Source organism: Heterodontus francisci, chromosome 1 (assembly GCF_036365525.1).
Source record: "Heterodontus francisci isolate sHetFra1 chromosome 1, sHetFra1.hap1, whole genome shotgun sequence".
Lineage (NCBI taxonomy): Eukaryota > Metazoa > Chordata > Chondrichthyes > Heterodontiformes > Heterodontidae > Heterodontus > Heterodontus francisci.
This window is the reverse complement of record NC_090371.1, coordinates 88,194,671-88,215,131: the sequence shown is the minus strand read 5'-3', so window position 1 is coordinate 88,215,131 and position 20,461 is coordinate 88,194,671. Positions and strand designations below refer to the sequence as shown.

General features: G+C 45.8%; 1 protein-coding gene across 1 annotated transcript in view; it reads right to left on the bottom strand.

Annotated features, from left to right (window-relative positions):
• Window positions 1-20,461, bottom strand: part of LOC137370639 (probable phospholipid-transporting ATPase IM) — a 440,540-nt gene that overhangs the window by 22,274 nt on the left and 397,805 nt on the right. Inside the window, exons 24-26 of the mRNA XM_068032731.1 lie at window positions 16,360-16,443; window positions 9,778-10,023; window positions 2,880-3,018 (exon numbers count right to left, since the gene is read on the bottom strand). Of these exons, the coding sequence (XP_067888832.1) occupies window positions 2,880-3,018; window positions 9,778-10,023; window positions 16,360-16,443 (469 nt within the window). The remainder of the gene's footprint in view (window positions 1-2,879; window positions 3,019-9,777; window positions 10,024-16,359; window positions 16,444-20,461) is intronic.

The following is a 20,461-nucleotide window of genomic DNA, read 5'->3' as shown; positions in this document are numbered from 1 at the left end:
AAGTGGCATCTACTCATCAATAACCTGCTCAATGATGCTCAGATTGGGTCCGCAAGGACCACCCAGCTCCAGACCTCATTACAGCTTTGATCCAAACATGGATGAAAGAGCTGAATTGCAGGTAAGGTAGCATCAAGGCAGCATTTGACCAAATGTGGCATCAAGCAACTCGAGTATAACTGAAGTCAATAGCAATTGGGAGAAAACTCTCCACTGGCTGTAGACATACCTAGCACAAAGGCTGTGATTGTTGGAGGTCAATTATCTCAGTCTCAGGATTTCACTGCAGGAGTTCTTCAGGGCAGGGTCCTAGGCCCAGCTATCTTCAGCTGCTTCATCAACGCTCTTCCCTCCATCATAAAGACAGAAGTGGGAATGTTTACTAATGATTGCAGTGTTCAGTTCCATTTGTAATTCTCCAGAGAATGAAGCAGTCCCTGCCTGCATGCTGGAAGATCTGGACAATACTCAGGCTTGAGCTGATAAGTGGCATGTAACATTTGCCACACAAGCGCCAGACAATGGCTACCTCCACTAAGACAGAGTCTAATCATCACCCCTTGACATTCAAAGGCATTAACATCGTCAAATTCCCCACCATCAACTTCCTTGGGCTCAAATTTACCAGAAGAATAACTGGATCAGCCATTTAAATGCAGAGGCTACAACAGCAGGTCAGAAGCTGTATTCTGCGCCAAGTTACTGACTCTCCAAAACCTTTCCACCATTTACAAGGCACAAGTTAGGAGTTTGATGGAATACTCTCCACTTGCTTGGATGAGTGCAGCTCCAATAACACTCAAGAAGCTCGACACTATCCAGGACACAGTAGCCCGCTTGATTGGCACCCCATCCACCATGTAGCTATGATGTGTACCATCTAGAAGAAGCAGCTACTCACCAAGGCTTCTTCGAAAGCACCTTCCAAACCTGCAACCTCTGTCACCAAGAAAGACAAGGGGCTGGATTTTATTGGGTCCCCACATCGGGCTCTGTGGCAGTGGGGGGTGGGGGGGGGGAGCGGGCAGCTGGAAGATGGTTCTGGCAGAAGTCCACCACAGAGTTCAACACTGGGAGGGACCTGCCCGATCCTCCCGGCGGCGGGGAGGCTCTGTGGCAACCATCACGCTGCTGGGCAACGGGACCCTCACCTACATATTTAAGTCAATAAAATGAATACATTAACTTAAACTTATCTTCAATCTTCTGGGGCTGCCGCGATCTTCAGTGCGGTGGCCGGCACTCCCACGCCATCGCTTCACCATCAGGGGAAAGCAGGCGTGACACTGATGGTGGAGAATGGGGGTGGGGAGGGGGGATGCGGGGAAGTAAAGAATTTTAGTGTGGGGGGGGAAACGGGGTCAAATTAACGAAATGAATGTAGGGGATGGTGGGAAGGGGTGAAGTTTAAACTTTGTACAGTCTGGGGGGAGGATTAGATTTCAAAAGTAAGCGTTATGGGGGGGGAGAGAAAATGCTTAATGTAATTGTTAGTGGGGGGGTGGGAAAGGGAGGTTATAATTTTATTTGGTACATTTGGGGGTCTTTAAAAATTTAAATTTGTCAGCAGGGCTGCCTGCCCTTTAAAAAGGCGTCAGACAGCCCACCCACTCCACGTGATTGGGGGAACAGGGAGTGGGCCACACCCCCAGCCTGAAGAGGTGGTAGGGGCAGGAACCATCACAACATTTAAGTATTTAGATGAGCACCTGAAATGCCATAGCATGCAAGTCTACGGGCCAAGTGCTGGAAAATGGGATTAGAATAGGTCGGTGCTTGATGGCCGGCACAGACACGATGGGCCTGTTTCTGTGCTGTATGACTCTAAACGAACCACCTCACTAGAGATCGCAGCAACTCTGTGACGTGCAACCCGTGCATGCCAAGAGTGGCAGTGAGTTCTTAAAATCCAGCCCAAGGGGAGCAGGCACATGGGAACACCACCTGGTTTCCCTCCAAGTTACACACCATCTTGCCTTGGAAATATGGCCCAATCCTTCACAGTTGCTGAGTCAAAATCCTAGACCTCCCACCCTATGAGCAGTGGGACCGCAATCACCACAAGGACTGCAGAGGTTCATGAAGGCAATTCACCATCACCTTCAAGGGCAATTAGGATGGGCAATAAATGCTGGCATTGCCAGTGACGCCCACATGCCATGAATGAATAAAAAACACTTGTCAGATGTTGTTTCTGTGATCAGACACCAGCTGAATATTAATGGGTACTAGAATTTTCTACATTTTTTATTTGTTCATGGGATGTGGGCATTGCTGGCTATGCCAGCATTTATTGCCCATCCCTAATTGACCTTGTAAAGGTGGTGGTGAGCTGCCTTCTTGAACTGCTGTAGTCCTTGAGGTGCTGTTAAGAAAGAAGTTCCAGGATTTTAACCCAGTGACTGTGAGGAACAGCGATATAGTTCCAAGTCAGGATGGTGTTTGGCTTACATGGGAACTTGCCATGCATCTGTGCCTTTGTGCGTTTAGGTGGTAGAGGTCACAGGTTTGGAAGGTGCTGTCGAAGACTAGCCTCTCTATCATGGTAAAAATGGAAACAGCTGCGTGCATGACAGACTAGGATTGTATTTAGTGAATTTTATTATTTAACCACCCCCCCCCCCACCCTCTCTTGCTCATTGTAGGGGGTTGACATCGAGCCCATTATTCCATCTATATATTGCTATATTTACATCCATTCTTTATATGAAATATTACTATGTTATCAAAGTCAAATGGAATTTTTAAAAAATCAGTAAAGCAGTATCACTCTTCCCCAGTATCATAACCTGGTAAAACACTTTTAATAAGAAATTAAGTTATTTTAACATAGAACAATTTATAACTGAAGTTATAATACCTGTAGTAAAAGTACATACCTATAAAGGGAAAGGAAGTTGGAAACATCAGATACATGCCATTGCTGTACATTGTAAAAGTTATTGCAAAGTAGACAGCAAGACTGCCCCAGATAAAAAAGTGATTGATAGCTGTCCAGTATGCTGTATCCAGTGCAATCTGTTGGCAAACAGAAAAATTCGTGAAGTCAAAATTATAAGTTCAATATTCGTAAGTAAGTAAACATTTATAAATGTCTTTTATAGTCTTTTGAAGAACTTTGGGTAGTTTCTTTGCAATATTAGTCGTCACAAAGTGACTCCTGACAATGCAGCCCAGCGTCCACATCATCAGAGCCCTCCCAACTTCGCACATGAGCAGAACTTACTCTTGCTGTCAGTATGGTGCTGCGCATGTGCAGTCTACCTCAGCACCCAGCTTGTCAGGACTAATTTGCGCATGTGCGCGAAAATGTCATTCGCATACTGCAACATCTGCTTGCCACTCGCTCCCGGCCTCACCACTTCTCCCCACACGGCCACTCGCTCTCCACTTCACCACCCCCAACCTGTCGGCCAGTCGCTCCCAGCCTCATCACTTTTATTTTTCCCCACTCGGGTGCTCACTCCTGCTTCAGCAGCCCCCACCCGCCCACCTACCTTTGGACCACTCACTCACAGCCATGCCACTTTCTCCCCTCTGCTCTGCCTCTGCTCCCCGCTCCTTCCTGCGATCGCCGCCTTTCTTCTCCACACGGGGGAAGTGGGGGGGAGAGAGAGTGACAAGATAAGCAGGGGAGGTGAGGGAGGCACTGGGGAGCAGAGGCAGAGCAGAGGGGAGGAAGCGGCAAGGCCAGGAGCAAGGGCCCACAGGTGCCTTCTTTATGACTGTCAGCTGCCAAAAACGTCGCAGACAGTGACGTTTCAGTGCAGGAGGCTGCATTTGTACTTGTGCAAGTACTGCACCACCTAGTGGTTGCATTATCAGCAAACGCAGCCTGGTTGTTAAGGTACTTTAGATTAATGTACAGTGGTGGGCGGCACAGTGGCGCAGTGGTTAGCACCGCAGCCTCACAGCTCCAGGGACCCGGGTTCAATTCTGGGTACTGCCTGTGCAGAGTTTGCAAGTTCTCCCTGTGACCGCGTGGGTTTTCGCTGGGTGCTCTGGTTTCCTCCCACAGCCAAAGACTTGCAGGTGATAGGTAAATTGGCCATTGTAAATTGCCCCTAGTGTAGGTAGGTAGTTAGAGAATATGGGATTACTGTAGGGTTAGTATAAATGGGTGGATGTTGGTCAGCACAGACTCGGTGGGCCGAAGGGCCTGTTTCAGTGCTGTATCTCTAAATAAAATAAGTAAAATAAAGGCATTCAATCAGCCATTAGTTAGTATCTCAACAAGCAGAAGGCGATATGGATATAAACTTGTATGCTGGTGCCAGGTGTTGGCCAGGGGCTACAAGAAATACAGAGTCTGTTACAAACTGTTGAACAGTTCATGAACTATAGTAACCTGGGCTCAGACACTGGCCTGTGCTGGTAAAAACCAGTTTGAACTAATTAATTTATGTGACAAGACAAAGGAGAGATCACAGGAATAGAGCCTTTATTTGGACACGGTCTGATACCGGGGTTTTTGGGCTGGGCCAATAAGGAGAGGATACGAACGAGGTGAGCAGGCTTAAACCAACCGGAAAGAGACAGCACAGTTTTGAAGAGATAAGAAAGAGAATAAGTAGAGAGATTCTCAGGCATAGAGCCAGCGAGAAACTCCGGAGACCAACCATCGTGGAAGTGGAAGACCCTGCGTGAGCAACGCGGCGACGACGTAAAAGAGAGAGAGAACGGAAGGCCTGGCCAGTGTCAGCTCTCCCCTTTTTCGGGTATTATCCTTTGTTTTCTGTGACTAGGTCAGGGAAAGGTTATTGATTCTAGCTAGTTTTGTTATTAACTGTATAACCCAATTTGAGTTGCATGCTTTTGTCTAACCAAGTGTATAAGCCTTATTCTTACATTGTACAACAACGTGAATGAAGTAAATTGATAGTTAAAGAAAGAACTGAGTTTCCTCCTCTTTGTACTAAGCCATTAACTGTAGCCGGTGGATTAGGTGGAGGGTGGCTCTCCTGTAATCCCGATATCCCAAACACCCAGCGTGAGCCTGAATTACGAGGACTTAGTCCCACGTGATGGTCAGGACCAGGTGGGTGAAGGGAATAAAGGGGCCAAGGGGCCGTTGTCTCCGCGCCACGGTTTACACAGGAAATGGCATAAAATGAACAGAAAAGAGAACGGTATAATGACAATTATTTTTCAGAAATTGTTTATTCCTATTAAACAATTCATCAACTGTAAAGATGCATTTTTTTGCCACAAAATTTGTTCTCCCAACCCCAGAAAAGCACAGGAAGGGTTGAACCATGAAGGCACAGTCATATAGGAATGAAGAAAGCACTATTAAAATTGCAAACACACACCTAAAAAGAATGAAATAAAAACAAGAAATGCTGGAAATACTCAGCAGGTCTGGTTGCATCTGTGGAGAGAGAGGCAGAGTTAACATTTCAGGTCAGTGACCCTTCATCAGAACACAGTAACTCTGCTTCTCTCTCCACAGATGCTGCCGAACCGGCTATTTCAAGCATTTCTTGTTTTCATTTCAGATTTCCAGCATCTGCAGTATTTTGCTTTTACCTAAAAGGAATGAATCCAGCACAGACTCTTTACCTGATTTGTACAATACATCAAGTGAATCCAGACACCCCTCCCTACAGCAAGCCAAATTCTAAAATAGAGGCTGATAAGTCATGTAAAGTAGAAGCAACGGGGAGAATTTACTGAATCTTCACTACCACAGCATGTTAGGGACGTCACTGATCTGTTCCCTGCCCGGAGGTCGGCTTGATTGACAGGCGTGCAATCGGGGCGAGGAGCCACTCAGCAGCAGGTAGGTTTGTGCCGGGGGTGGGGGACGGTGTGGTGGGAGAAGGCTAAACCTGGAGGAAGGTAAAGGGGAGCAATCAGAGTTGGGAAGCGGTAGTAGGGTCATCGATTGGGGCGGAGAAGTGACGGGGAAGTGCTGATCGCAGGTGGGGTGAGGGCAGGAAGCCCGGGTGGGGGGAGGTCGGAGGCCTTGTGATGGCGGGGGGTGGGGGGGGATAGATAGGGGGCCTGAGAGGGTGGTGGATTGGGGCCCGGTGGTGATGGGCAATCGAGGCTTGGTGGAGGGGGTGGCGGCGATTGGGTCTTGGTGGGGGGACGGTGGAATCGGGGCCTCGTGGTAGTTAGGGGGGTAGGTCGGAGGCCTCGTGGTGAGATCGAAGGCGTCAGGAGAAGGTCAAGCTTGCCTGATCGTGGAGGATTCACAGGCAGGCACCTGGACCTAGGAGGTAGGTTGAAGGCATTTAATCCAGAAACCACTAAGTCCTCATCTCGAAGCTGTTGCCAGGTTTCCTAATGCTCAGGGAACCCAGTCCACAGCAGTTAAAAGTTGAAAAGCTGCATGACAATGAGGCTCACAACATTATTATCATATTTAAAGTGCAACTCGCTTCGTTGGATCAGGCTGGTCGCTTGCCCAACTTACAGCCTCAATTAAAGCTGGAAATGGGCAAGTTGGAAGCAGGTTTGGGTTGGGAAACAGACTTCTGAGACTATAATTCCCCACCCAAACCCATCCATTTTATTAAGCCAAAATTCAGCCGTATATCTCAGACAATCTAAACTGGGCCTGTTCTGCAATAAAGTTACCAATGAGCTTGATGCATTTAGAGAAGTTTTCAGAATTCACCCAAATAACTAAAGAAAATTGGATACCAAAGTGCAACAGCAAATAATTATCAGATTCTACAATACAAAAAGATGTTTCAGAGGAACTGGAAACCCCTGCGGAAAACAGAACTATTTTTGGAAAAGCAAAATACTGTGGATGCTGGAAATCTGAAACAAAAACAGAAAATGCTGGAAATACTCAGCAGGTTAGGCTACTTGAAGAAGTTCTGCACCTCTCTCCAAAGGGATTTCCGTTTGTCTCTTCTACCTTGTTCATCTTCATCGCTTTCTATCTCCCTTGTGTTTGATCAGGTACACCTACATCTGTGCCTCTTGCAATCGAGGGCATCAGATCAACAGTTTCCAGTTTCCTAGCCCTCACTGTCTCCTATTCACCGTGGACATCCAATCCCTTAACATCTCCATCCCCCACCAGGATTGTCTGAGAGCTCTCCACTTCTTCCGTGAACAGAGGCCCAATCAGTCTCAATCCACCCCCACCCTCCTCTGCCTGGCTAAACTTGTTCTCACACTGAACAACTTCTCTTTCAATCCACTCACATCCTCCATATATATCCCGCATGGGTCCTGGCTATGCCTGCTTCTTTGTGGGATATGTGGAACATTCCTTGTTCCAATCCTAATCAGGCCCCCACCCTCACCTCTTCTTCTGGTACATTGATGACTATTGGGTCTGCTTCCTGCTCTAGCCCTGAACTAGAAAATTTCATTAACTTTGTTTCCAATTTTCACCCTTCTCTCACCTTCATATGGTCCATCTCTGACTCTTCCCTTCCCGTCCACGACTTCTCTGTCTCCATTTCTGGGGATAGGCTATCTACCAATATCCATTTGTCTCCATTTCTGGGGATAGGCTATCTACCAATATCCACTATAAGCACACGGACTCTCACAGCTACCTTGATACATTTCCTAGTACCCCAGTAACTGCAAGGACTCTATTCCATTCTCTCAGTTTCTCTGTCTCCATCGCATCTGTTCAAACAGGAGATGCAACACCTGCACTTTTACCTCCCTTCTCAATGTCCAGAACCCTAAACACTCCTTCTTTCTTGTACTTCTTTCGATTTAGTATAGTGTATTCACTGCTCACAATGTGGTCTCTACACTGGGAGATTAACCGCAGACTGTGTGACTGCTTTGTGGAACACCTCTGCTCGGTTCACAAGCGCGAACCTGAGCATCCTGTCGTTTGTCATTTCAATTCCCCACCTTGCTCCCACTCTGACTGTTCTGTCCTTTGCCTGCTACATTATTCCAATGAAGTTCAATGCAAGTTCGAGGAACAGCACCTCATCCTTCAATTGGGCACTTTACATCCTGTTGGACTCAATATTGAGTTCAATAATTTTAGATTATAATTGCAGCCCCCATTTTTTTCCCTTTTTGAGTTTGTTTTTGCTGGTTTATTTATACTGTCCCCACCCTTTCTTAATCCCTTTACTTTGTGTTTGGACGGCTGCTATCTTGTCATCTACAACTCAACCAGACACATCTTTTATTTCTTCACTTGTTCCATTACTACCCGCTTAAGCTTTGTACCATGAAACTTTTTGTCATTTAATCTCTCCTGCCCTCCACCCTATCATAGACCTTCCTTTTTGTTCCTCATATCCACTCTCCCTTTCACTTGCTCATAACCTATTACATTTATAACTTTTGCCAGTTCTAATGAAAGGTCACACAGATCTAAAATATTAACTGTTTTTCTCTCCACAGATGCTCCCTGAGCTGCTGAGTATTTCCAGCATTTTCTGTTTGGTTGTGTTTGCTGCCATTGCAACCACTAGGTGGTGCACTACTGGCACATGTGCAAATGCAACCTCATTGACTGAAATATCACTGTCTGTGAAGTCTCAGGCAGTGACCAGTAATAAGGATGGCGCTGCTCAATTTGACACAAAATAATGAATTGAACCCAAACTGCAATCACCCACAACAGTACCCTGCTTCCTCCTGCAACTGCCGCTTCAATTCCCCTCCCCAACAGTACCCTGCTCTTTCCTGAGATCGCCGCCTCAATTGCTGTTTCTCTTCCCCACACCCTCCCGCGATCGCTGCTCCCCCCTCTGCCTCGACACCCGGAGAAGCAGTGGTGGAGGTGTGATCAGGGTGCAAGCTGCAGTGAGGAGGGGAAGGGGCAAGGCGGGTAGTGAGCAGTCAGGAGCTGGAGAGAGCGGCGGAATGGAGCAGCGAGCAGTTCAGAGCGGTGGGATGGAGTGGCGAGCAGTCAGCAGTGGTGAGCAAATGGGCGTGGGAGGGAGTGGCGATAACATGGTGATGTTGCAGCACGCATGGCGTGGATTCATACCGGCAAGCTGGCAAATGTTTGGACGCACTGATGATGTCAGTGATACTTTGTTTCTGAACTTCTTTCATTATTTGTGGAAATATCTGACAGTTTGGTTGTATACCCAGCAACACAAGTGAAGCTCCTAGTCAGTCCACAGTAAACAAACCTTAGCCGCAAAAGAGTACAACATGAGAAGACTAAGGTAACAAAAGTGTGAGCCAGCACTGCAACTGAAACTTCTGATGGAAAAAGGTCCCATCAACAATACAATTAAGAAGCCTGCTCCTCTTAACAACAAGCAATGGTAGTAGAATAGTATAAAAACAAGTAACAGCAATTTTAGCAACCAGTGACTTTGGTTGAACAATTAACTGCTGAACCTGATAATTGATCTATGTGGGAACTTACAATTTTGGTGGGAGCATAGAGTAGGCAACATCGGTCCGCCACCCATTAAACACTCCGCCCGACTTTACTTTCCATTGACTTGAATGCCGACTTATGCATAATGGATTATTAGTCCCGGCCTCTGAATTACTAGTTGAGTAATTTAATTTCCCTGGTTAAACTCTATAAATTTGTGAAATGCAACTAACATCTACGGTTTAATGCTGTGTCAGCAGTGAGCAAAAACTTGGCAGAGCCACAATGATATGTGAACAGCTTAGCAGTTTTCAAACACCTGCACATAGTAACCGTCCCAAGTCTGTCTAAAGTGCCATCACACAGAAATAGTGACCATGACTGAGGTCAAGTTAATTTCAGTGTAGCATTATGTAAAACAAGGCATAATAAAATGTGTCTTTAAAACGACATATATTCATAAAATTAAAAAAAGCATGCCAATAATCAGTTACCTGTAGAGTGACAGCCACAAGCAAGCATGTCTGAGCAATCAAAGCAAAGGACTGATAGTCAGATACAGTCATTGCATCATCCCTTACTGCTTCAAATAGGGCACCGTAAGGAATAAAAAAGAGAACCAGGGAACTGTAAACTCCATGGATAATACATTTCACAAATACTAGTTTGCTGAAATAAAGATTAAGCTGTCCAGGTTCATAAAGTTGAGGATATGCCATACTCCAGCGGTCATTAACATCCTGCAAAGCAAAATCAACCACAATTAATACTGAATGTCAGGCCAAAAATAGATCATACATACGTGTTGTTTCATGTTAGATTTGTTTAAATCTTATTCACATTTTCAGCACAAATTTTGTCTTGCTCTCCCAAAAGTGCTGAGTCATGCTGGGGTACAATTTTGGAAACCCCAAGTGGTCATTCTTCATGTATGAACCCTGAGAGTGATGGTCTGAAACCTACTATACATGTGGGGTAACTTAATGGAACTTGATTCTGCATTCACCCAATGTCCACATACACACTCCCAGGAATCACTGGATGTTGATCAGGAGTAGAAGTCTACATGAAAGTTTTTCCTTCCTCAACTATAGCATCTCCAAGGCTGAGATCAGCTAATTCAGTATAAACCAGGAATTGAAGTCCGAATATCTTGGCCTCGATATTAACACCCCCCAGCCAGATGTGTAGGAGAGGGTCAGGAGGGTTAAAAGGTTGAATTTTCCTGCGGGCTTTGGGACCCCAACGTTGGGACCAAATGGGGTTCCTGAGCCCGCATGCCGTCAGCAAGATAGCTGGTGCAGTCTTCCAGGAGGCGGCCTCCTAACTGGCTGTTTCTGCGTTTGCCACCCTATTAAGGATGGTGGGTGTGCTCCCAATGCTGCAGGTCCAATCAGAGGGCCGGCAGCCCCACTGGGAGAGGTGGGCACTGCTGAGGCAGGTTGGGGACTGTGAGGGCACCTCAATATGGAGGCTCCCTTGTTAGTCAACACTGAAAGGTTGCACTGAAGACTCCCGAAGCTGGTAGAGACATCGGGATGGAGGGGAAACCTTTCCGCAGGATTGGCCATGGGCATGATTGTAGCCTTTCCTGCTCGTGGCCCAGTCAATGGGGCATGGAGCTGACGTCGGGGTATTCGTCCGGCTAGGGGGTATTAAAATTGAGGACAAGGTGTTCGGGTTGAATTAGCTGATCTCAGCCTTGGAGATGCTATAGTTGAGGAAGGAGAAACTTTCGTGTAGACTTCTACTCCTGATCAACCAATGAGCTGGTGGTCTTAGCACGCGGTGGGGGGCCACTCCACTGGTGGGAAAGTTCCGGCAATACTGCAAAAATCACCCCCAGTGGGGCCTTAACCACCCTAATTGGCTGCCAGGCTCTGTGGAGCGAGCAGCCAATTCTGTTACCAGCCCTGGGAAAGCTCCTGGGTGGTGGGAATTTGTCAGGGAGCAGTCCTGACGTGGCTCCTCCTTGTTGAAGGCCACCCCGCCTTCAACCCCATCTCCATGGGGCTGGGAAAATCCAGCCCAAAATAACAGGATCTCATGCCTGCCCCTTTAAATCTAGAAGTGCAAAATTCAGACGTTGGACGAGGCTCCCATAAAAATCAGGCACAGACCAAATTCCCATAACAAAGCCACAGCCTGATGACACCATCAACACCACGCTTTAAATTTAACAGAACGCAAGGAGGAGATCCGAGTTGTGAAGATATAATTTATTCTGAAACTAGGGACTTAAATCTGAACAAAGGAAACTCTGAGGGTAGGAGGGACAAGTTGGCTGTGATGGATTGGGAAAATACATTAAAAGATTTGACGGTAGACAGGCAATGGCTAGTACTTAAAGAAGTATTTTTTTTTTATTCATTCATGGGATGTGGGCATCACTGGCTATGCCAGCATTTATTGCCCATCCCTAATTGCCCTAGAGAAGGTGGTGGTGAGCTACCTTCTTGAACCGCTGCAGTCCATGTGAGGTAGGTACACCCACAATGCTGTTGGGAAGGGAGTTCCAGGATTTTGACCCAGCGACAGTGAAGGAACGGCGAGATAGTTCCAAGTCAGGATGGTGTGTGACTTGGATGGGAACTTGCAGGTGGTGATGTTCCCACGCATCTGCTGCTCCTGTCCTTCGAGGTGATAGAGGTCGCGGGTTTGGAAGGTGCTGTCTAAGGAGCCTTGCTGCGTTGCTGCAGTGCATCCTGCAGATGGTACACACTGCTGCCACTGTGCGTTGGTGGTGGAGGGAGTGAATGTTTGTGGATGGGGTGCCAATCAAGCGGGCTGCTTTGTCCTGGATGGTGTCGAGCTTCTTCAGTGTTGTTGGAGCTGCACCCATCCAGGCAAGTGGAGAGTATTCCATCACACTCCTGACTTGTGCCTTGTAGATGGTGGACAGGCTTTGGGGAGTCAGGAGGTGAGTTAATCGCTGCAGGATTCCTAGCCTCTGACCTGCTCTTGTAGCCACGGTATTTATATGGCTACTCCCGTTCAGTTTCTGGTCAATGGTAGCCCCTAGGATGTTGGTAGTGGGGGATTCAGCAATGGTAATGCCATTGAATGTCAAGGAGGGATGGTTAGATTCTCTCTTGTTGGAGATGGTTATTGCCTGGCACTTGTGTGGCGCAAATGTTACTTGCCACTTATCAGTCCAAGTCTGGATATTGTCCAGGTCTTGCTGCATTTCTACACGGACTGCTTCAGTATTTGGGGTCACGAATGGTGCTGAATATTGTGCAATCATCAGCGAACATCCCCACTTCTGATCTTATGATTGAAGGAAGGTCATTGATGAAGAAGCTGAAGATGGTTGGGCCTAGGACACTACCCTGAGGAACTCCTGCACTGATGTCCTGGAGCTCAGATGATTGACCTCCAACAACCACAGCCATCTTCCTTCGCGCTAGGTATGACTCGAACCAGCAGAGAGTTTTCCCTCTGATTCCCATTGACTCCAGTTTTGCCATGGCTCCTTGATGCCATACTCGGTCAAATGCTGCCTTGATGTCAAGGGCAGTCACTCTCACCTCACCTCTTGAGTTCAGCTCTTTTGTCCATGTTTGAACCAAGGCTGTAATGAGGTCAGGTGCTGAGTGGCCCTGTCGGAACCCAAACTGGGTATCACTGAGCAGGTTATTGCTAAGCAAGTGCTGCTTGATGGCACTGTTGATGACACCTTCCATCACTTTGCTGATGATTGAGAGTAGACTGATGGGGCGGTAATTGGCGGGTTGGACTTGTCCAACTTGTATTACACGGTTTACAACAAATATAGATTCCTCTGAGACACAAAAACCCAATAGGAAAGGTGAATCGACCGTGGCTAACAAAAGAAGTTAAGGATTGCATTGGGTCAAAGGAAGTGGCTTATAAGGTCACCAGGAAATGTGGTAAGCATGAGGATTGGTAGCAATTTAAGAGTCCAACACAGGAGGACCAAGAAACTGATAAAGAAAGGTAAAAAAGATGATGAATCTTAAGCAAGCTTGAAACATAAAGGCAGACTGTAAAAGCTTCTTTAGGTATGTGAAAAGGAAACGATTAGTAAGGACAAATGTGGGTCCATTGCAGGCCGAGACAGGAGAGTTTGTGGTGGAGAATGAGGAAATGGCATAGACACTAAAAATTTACTTTGTGTCTGTCTTCATGGAGGAAAAGGGCTGGACTTTATAAAGCCCTCGACATCTGGATCCATGGCAGGGGGGCCTGAAGATGGCCCTGGATGAAGCCCTCCACAGCACCCATGCACTCCGCTCGGCGACGGGACCACAATTAAAATATTTAAATAAATTAAAATACCTTCATTAGTTACTCTCCCGTCGCCTCCTGAAGTCCCACCGCGATTTTCACACCGGCGGCCGTCCTTCGGATCCCCATCCAGAGAAACAAAACACAACACTGATGGGGAGGGGGGATGAGGTAAGTTTATCTGTGTGGGGGTGGGGAGAAGGAATGGGGTCAAATTAACACATCATGGGTGTAAGGGATGGTGGGAAGGGTTATAGTTTAAAGTTTGTGCAGTAGGGTGGTCCGGGGTGGGGGGGGAGGTCAGATTGTAAAGGTGTTGAGTGTTTTTGGGGGGGGAGGGCAAATAATTAATTTTATTGGGGCTGTGGGAAAGGGGCAAAAGAGAGTTTTTTTAAAATGCCATTGAACTGTAAATATTTAAATTTGCCGGTAGGTCTAACAGCCTTTTAAAAATGGTGTCAGAGCCTGCTACAGGTAGCTGATGCCATTGCCAGGGTGGGACAGCGCGCCACTTCCACGTGATCAGGGGGCCGGCCCACCCGCCCAGCTATTTAAATGAGTTGCTGCGCCCAATCGTGGCGACTCTTTGGTGCACAAAACTAGAAGGGAGTGTAAGTTGTGAGGGGGATTCATAGGGATTTGGACAGGCTAAGTGAATGGGCAAGAACATGGCAGATGGAAGATAGTGTGAATAAGTGTGAAGTGATCCACTTTGGTAGAAAAAACAGAAAGGCAGAGTATTTCTTAAATGGTGAGAGGTTGGAAAGTGTTGATGTCCAAAGAGACCTGGGTGTTCTTGTTCATGAGTCAGTAAAAGTTAGCATGCAGTGCAGCAAGCAATTAAGAAGGCAAATGGTATGGTGGCCTTCATTGCAAGGGGATTTGAGTACAGGAGTAAGTATGTATTGCTTCAATTGTATAAAGCATTGGTGAGACGGCATCTGGAGTATTGTGTACAGTTTTGGTCTCCTCATCTAACGAAAGATATACTTGCCATAGAGGGAGTGCAACAGAGGCTCACTCGACTAATCCCTGCGATGGCGGGATTGTTTTATGAGGAGAGATTGCTGAAACTGGGCCTGTATTCTCAAGAGTTTTCAAGAATGAGAGGTGATCTCATTGAAACTTACAAAGTTCTTACAGGGCATGACAGGGTGGATGTAGATAGGATGTTTCCTTGGCTGGTGAGTCTAGAACAAGGGGACACAGTCTCAGAATAAGGGGCAGGCCATTTAAGACTGAGATGAGGAGGAATTTCTTTACTCAGAGGGTAGTGTATCTGTGGAATTCTCTACCCCAGAGGGCTGTGGAAGCTCAATCATTGAGCATGTTTAAGACAGAAATCGATATTCTGAATACTAATGACATCAAGGGATATGGGGATAGTGGGGAAAAATGGCTTAGAGGTAGATGATCAGCCATGATCTGGTTGAATGGCGGAGCAGGCTCGATGGGCCGAATGGCTTCCTCTTGCTCCTATTTCCTATGATCCTATGGTTTTGCCAGCAGCTGAACTCCTAAGGTGGGAACTGTGGTTCCAGTGGCTCTTTCAATACTCAGTATAATACTTTCAGGGCAAGGACTGCAGCAGTTCAAGAAGTACCTCACCTCCACGTTCTCAAGGGCAATTGGGGATGGGCACTAAATCTTCGCCTTGCTAATGATGCCCATATCTCATGAATGAATAAAGAAAATCTCTTCACAGGCCAGAAGGAGTAGGACTGCTGCCCCAGACCCCACAAGAGAGCCTTCCACCTCCCCGAATCCTGACCTCCCCCTACCATCCCACTGCCGACCAGTTTCTATTCTGACTCCTGAATTACAATTAGAGTTTCTATTTCCCCCTCCTGATTGCTAACCCCTACCCCACGGTCACCAACCATAACTTTTTCTTTAATTAACATTAATTCCTGGCAAGGGAGATCCTTATGAACAAACTAGTCTGCTTAAGCTTATCACTTTACATATTAAGTTTGCCTACTATCAGTCTGATAACTGCTTAAATTATTTTGTATCCACTTAATGAATTACATTTTGAAATACATTAAACAATTGCTTCAGATATGCTAGCCTCAATTTTTACTTCTGGGTGGGAAAGCAACAAAGCGAGCAGCATGCCCATCTGAGAGTGGCAGCAGGCAGGCTGGGCTGAGTTTAACAGCCAGGCCTCATTTTTATGCTACATCCTGACTAAAGCAGCCTACAAGCCAGCAGGAAGCAGCTGTCCAGCTGTTAAAATCATGCTGGTCGGAGGCATCACTGGAGACCAAAAGGAACAGTTCTCAGCATTAATGTAAGTAGAATGACGTGAGTGGGGAATCCTGATTGGATTGGGGGTGGGGACGGGGAAATCCCGAAGCAGGGGAGGCCCAGAGGAGCGCCCCTACTTCTCCTGGTCCACAAAGAAACAAAAAAAGAACTTTCCTTACTGGACCCTCTTATGGTCCTGACCAACATTCTCCCTAATTTATTTTTGTTGTGTGTGGCTTACTGGTGTAAGGGCATGAGCTCTTTCAGTTTCTTTGCACAGCCGTGCACGCGTGGTAACTTAAAGTGGTTGACTTGTGCTCAGCCGACGCAGGAACTTCTGGGTCACTGCACAGCTTATAGGGAACATGGGTCCTGACTCCTATTGCTGGCAAGTTTGGCCTGGGCAGGGTATTCACAACTGCTCCCCTGCTCAGGCCTCAGGTTAAAATCAAAGATTGGCCCCTGATGATGTCATCAGAGCCTGACCTACATATTTAATGAGGACCCCGCAGGCTTTGTGGCAGATAATGTGAGGACAGCCCAGAGAAAGTCAAACAATAATTTTACAGACATACCTGATCAAACAGACTCATTGCTAATACAGGGAGAGATGTATACACTAAATTGTACAGTGTAATAAACCATTCATCATACACAGTCTGTAGAAGCAAAAAAAAACATTATTAAGATTTATCAAGTCTAAAAATGAACAACTAGATATCAAGCAGAGGTGCATAAAATTTCGTGAAATAACTTCAAAATAAAACTTGGAACTCAGTGGAAATCACGTCAGTTCTCAAGTTACTTAGCATCCCATACAAATTTCCACTGGAATTCTCTTTCGGCACCAGTGAACTTGGCATTTTTGATATTTTGTATGTTACTTAGCCTTTTTTGATCTACAGGAAAGATAGGTGATCAGGTAAAGGGGGAGGAGAAGATCTATGGAATAAGGATAAAATTAATTCTGCAATAAGATAATATAATCGATGATGAGATAATACAATGAGAGGTAAGCAGACAGAGACTTTATGGGTAGAATTAAGAAATAGAAAAGGATTTAAGACTGTAGTGGGACTTGTATATAGGCCCCGAGCACCTCCTGGGAAGTGGTAGAATGTATTAATGTAGGAATTAGCCAAGCATGCAGGCAAGGCAGAGTAGATTTAATGGGAGATTTCAACTTCCATATAGATTGGGATAAGCAGACGAATTCATACCAAAAAGGTAGCAAATTTCTTGAGGGCGTTCAGGATAGTTTTCTACAACAATATGTCCTAGAACCATCAAGGGTGGAGGGGATATTAGATTTCGTAATGAGTAATGAGTCAGATTTAGTGAGCAGCCTAATGGTGTGTGAACATTTATCTAATATAGACCATATATTTTATTGATATAGAAGAAAAATACTGCAGATGCTGGAAATCTGAAATAAAAACAAGAAATATTGAAATACTCAGCATGTCTGGCAGCATCTGTAGAGAGAAGCAGAGTTAACGTTTCAGGCCATTGATCCTTCATCAGAACATATATTTTATTGAGTTCAATGTTGGGTTTGAAAGGGGGAAATGCAAAGATTCTAGATCTGGGTAAGGCCAATTTCAACGGGATGTGGCAGAGACTGTCCACAGTAAACTGGGCAAATATATTAATAGATAAAACAACAGAAGATCAGTAGGACACTTTTAAAAAAGAATTTAGTGCATTCAGACTATACCTTTCAGGGAAAGAGCTACACTTATCAAAAAGAAAAGCCATGGATGATGAAAGTGGTAAGGGACAACATAAAACTAAAAGAAAAAGCATACAGGAATACCTAAAATCGCACAGATCCTGGCAAATGGGAGAGATACTGTTACGAACAAATGGGAAATGACAGGAATAAAAACAGAAAGTGCTGGAAATACTCAGCAAGTCAAGCAGCATCCGTGGAGAGAGAAGCAGAGTTAACGTTATCTTGAGCTAGCTGTAGGCAGTGATGAGAAGTGGCATTGAGACTCCCTGAGAAGTTGTACCAGGGTTTTGACTGAGATAAAACAAAGCGAAGTCTGCAACCATGCATTCGCCCTCCTGAAACTTTACAAGTTTTCTCTTAAGTGAACCAGGGAAAAGGAAAAGCAGGCCAGCACCGTTTTCAAACCTTCCCACTCACCACACCCGACCCCGGAGATAAACACAAGGTTTACAGTGAATTATTTTAAAAACCATAAGGCTAAAATGCATCTTCATTCCATTTTGATAAATAAGTGGGTGAGAAAAACCCCACTTTGAGTTTGAATTTGAAGATACCGGGCTGGTTTTATGGGACCCCTGAAGCAGGGTTGGGGGGGGGGGGCACGGAGAATTGTGACAGGTGGCCTGTTGCCATGCAAGCTTACTGGGGGTGGAATAGGCTGCCTAGAGGCCAATTGAGGCCCTTAAGTGGCCTATTAAGGCCATCTTTCCACCACCACTGCAAACTTAATAGCAGCGGAGGGAGGGTGCCTCCGCCACACACAGAGGGCGCCTTGTAACACAAGGCGCACTCCCTGCGGGCTTGGAGCAGGTCCCTCCATGGGCAATCTGTGGCCTATGGAAGACCCTTGCCAGGAACCACTTTATCCCCCTGGACTGCTCCCCACCCCTCCATTTCCAGGGATTTCTGGACTGGCCCCAGAAACCCCGTATCACTTACCTGAGGTCCGGGGTTTTGGCGCTCGGCCTGTGTCCAAGGCCTCTGCAGTACTGGCAGCAGCCAACACTCCCAGTGGCGCTGCCAATACTGCTGAGCTACCGACAGTCTTTTCAAGGCGGGATCCCAGACTTTTCAGGGACAATAAGGCAGAGGTGGACTTTCCCTTGTCTTTTTGGCCTGGCACCGCGAGCCCTACCTCCAACACAAAATTCCAGACACCATGTCTGCCATGCCAGTGTTAACCCAATTTGTTGAAGAGAGATAGCCATTAACACAGAATGGGCAATTTACATTTTAATGCCTTCTTCAAGGCTGGTCCAGATATGAAGTTCTTGTCATTTCCGTGTGTATTAGCAGTAAAGGATAAAGTCACCTGACCTCTTGATTCCATCTTGTTTTTCAAGAAAGGTGCCCATTTTGGGTTTGTTTATAAGTTCATTATATAGTTTATAATTTCTCCATGTGTGAGCATGACAATACAAAGAACAGCAAAGGGTGGCAAAACAGATAGCAACAGCTACAAAAGGGAGTTATGAAAAGAAACTTGCAAGGGATATCAACATCAACACAAAAAAACTTTTACAATTATTTCAGGAAAAAAAGTGTTTAAGAACAATGTAGACAGCTTAAAAATTGATAATGGTGATTATATAAATGAAAGTAAGGAAGCAGGTAAATAATTACCTTGCATGCCAGACATCCCAAGGAAAATAATACTGAATCAAGGAGGGTAACTCAAGCAAATTAAGAGTAATGAAGAAAATAATGGCACTAAAGAGTGATGAATCATCAGGACCAGATGGTTTCCATCCTAGGATTTTGAAATAAGGTAAGAACATTGTAGATGCCCGAACTATGATCTTCTAAAGTTCTCTCCGTACAAGAACCATTGTTTAGATTGGAAAACTGCAAGTCATTTCTCCATTTAAGAAAGGTGAAGGAGGGTAACCAGGACATTATATACTAGTTAGACTAACATCTGTTGTCAGGTATCACTAAAGTCTATAACTAAGGACAGACTGACTGAACACTTTGAAAATTTTCAGCTGATCAGACAGAGCCAGCATGCATTTGCAAAGGGTCGGTCATGCCTTGCTGAATTATTTGAAGCGGTGACTAAAGTAGTGGAAATATGATTACATAGAATATAAAAACAGAAGAAATAGTAGTAGTCCATTTGAGCCTGTTCAGCAAGATCATAACTGATCATCTACCTCAACTCCACCTTCCTGCATTATACACATATACCTTAATTCCCTTAGTATTCCAAAAATGTATCAATCTCTGTCTTGAATGCATTCAATGACTGAGTGTCTATAGCTCTCTGGGATAGAGAATGCCAAAGATTCACAATCAGTTGAGCCAAGAAATTCTCCTCATCTCAATCCTAAATGGCTGACCATTTTTTTTTATTTTATTCGTTCTTGGGATGTGAGTGTCACTGGCACAGCCAGCATTTGTTGCCCATCCCTAATTCTCCTTGAGAAGATGCTGCTGAGCCGCCTTCTTGAACTGTGGTGTAGGTATACCCTGTTAGGAAGGGAGTTCCAGGACTTTGACCCAGTGACAGTTAGGGAAAAGCAATATATTTTCAATTCGGGATTGTGTGTGACCTGGAGGGGAACATGCAGATGATGCTGTTCTCATGCATCTGCTGCCTTTGTCCTTCTAGATAGCTGAGATCGCAGGTTTGGAAGGTGCTGTTGAAGGAGGCGTGGCAAGTTGCTGCAGTGCATCTTGTAGTTGGTATACACTGCTGCCACTGCAGTGGTGGTGGAGGGAGTGAATGTTTAAAGTGGTGGATGGGTTGCTGGTTAAGTGGGCTGCTTTGTCTTGGATGGTGTTGAGCTTCTTGAGTGTTACTGGAACTGCACTCATTCAGGCAAATGGAGAGTATTCCATCAAACTCCTGACTCCAGCCTTGTAGGTTGACAAGGTTTGCTGAGTCAGAAGGTGAGTTACTCACCACAGAATTCCCAGCCTCTGACCTGCATTTGTAGCCA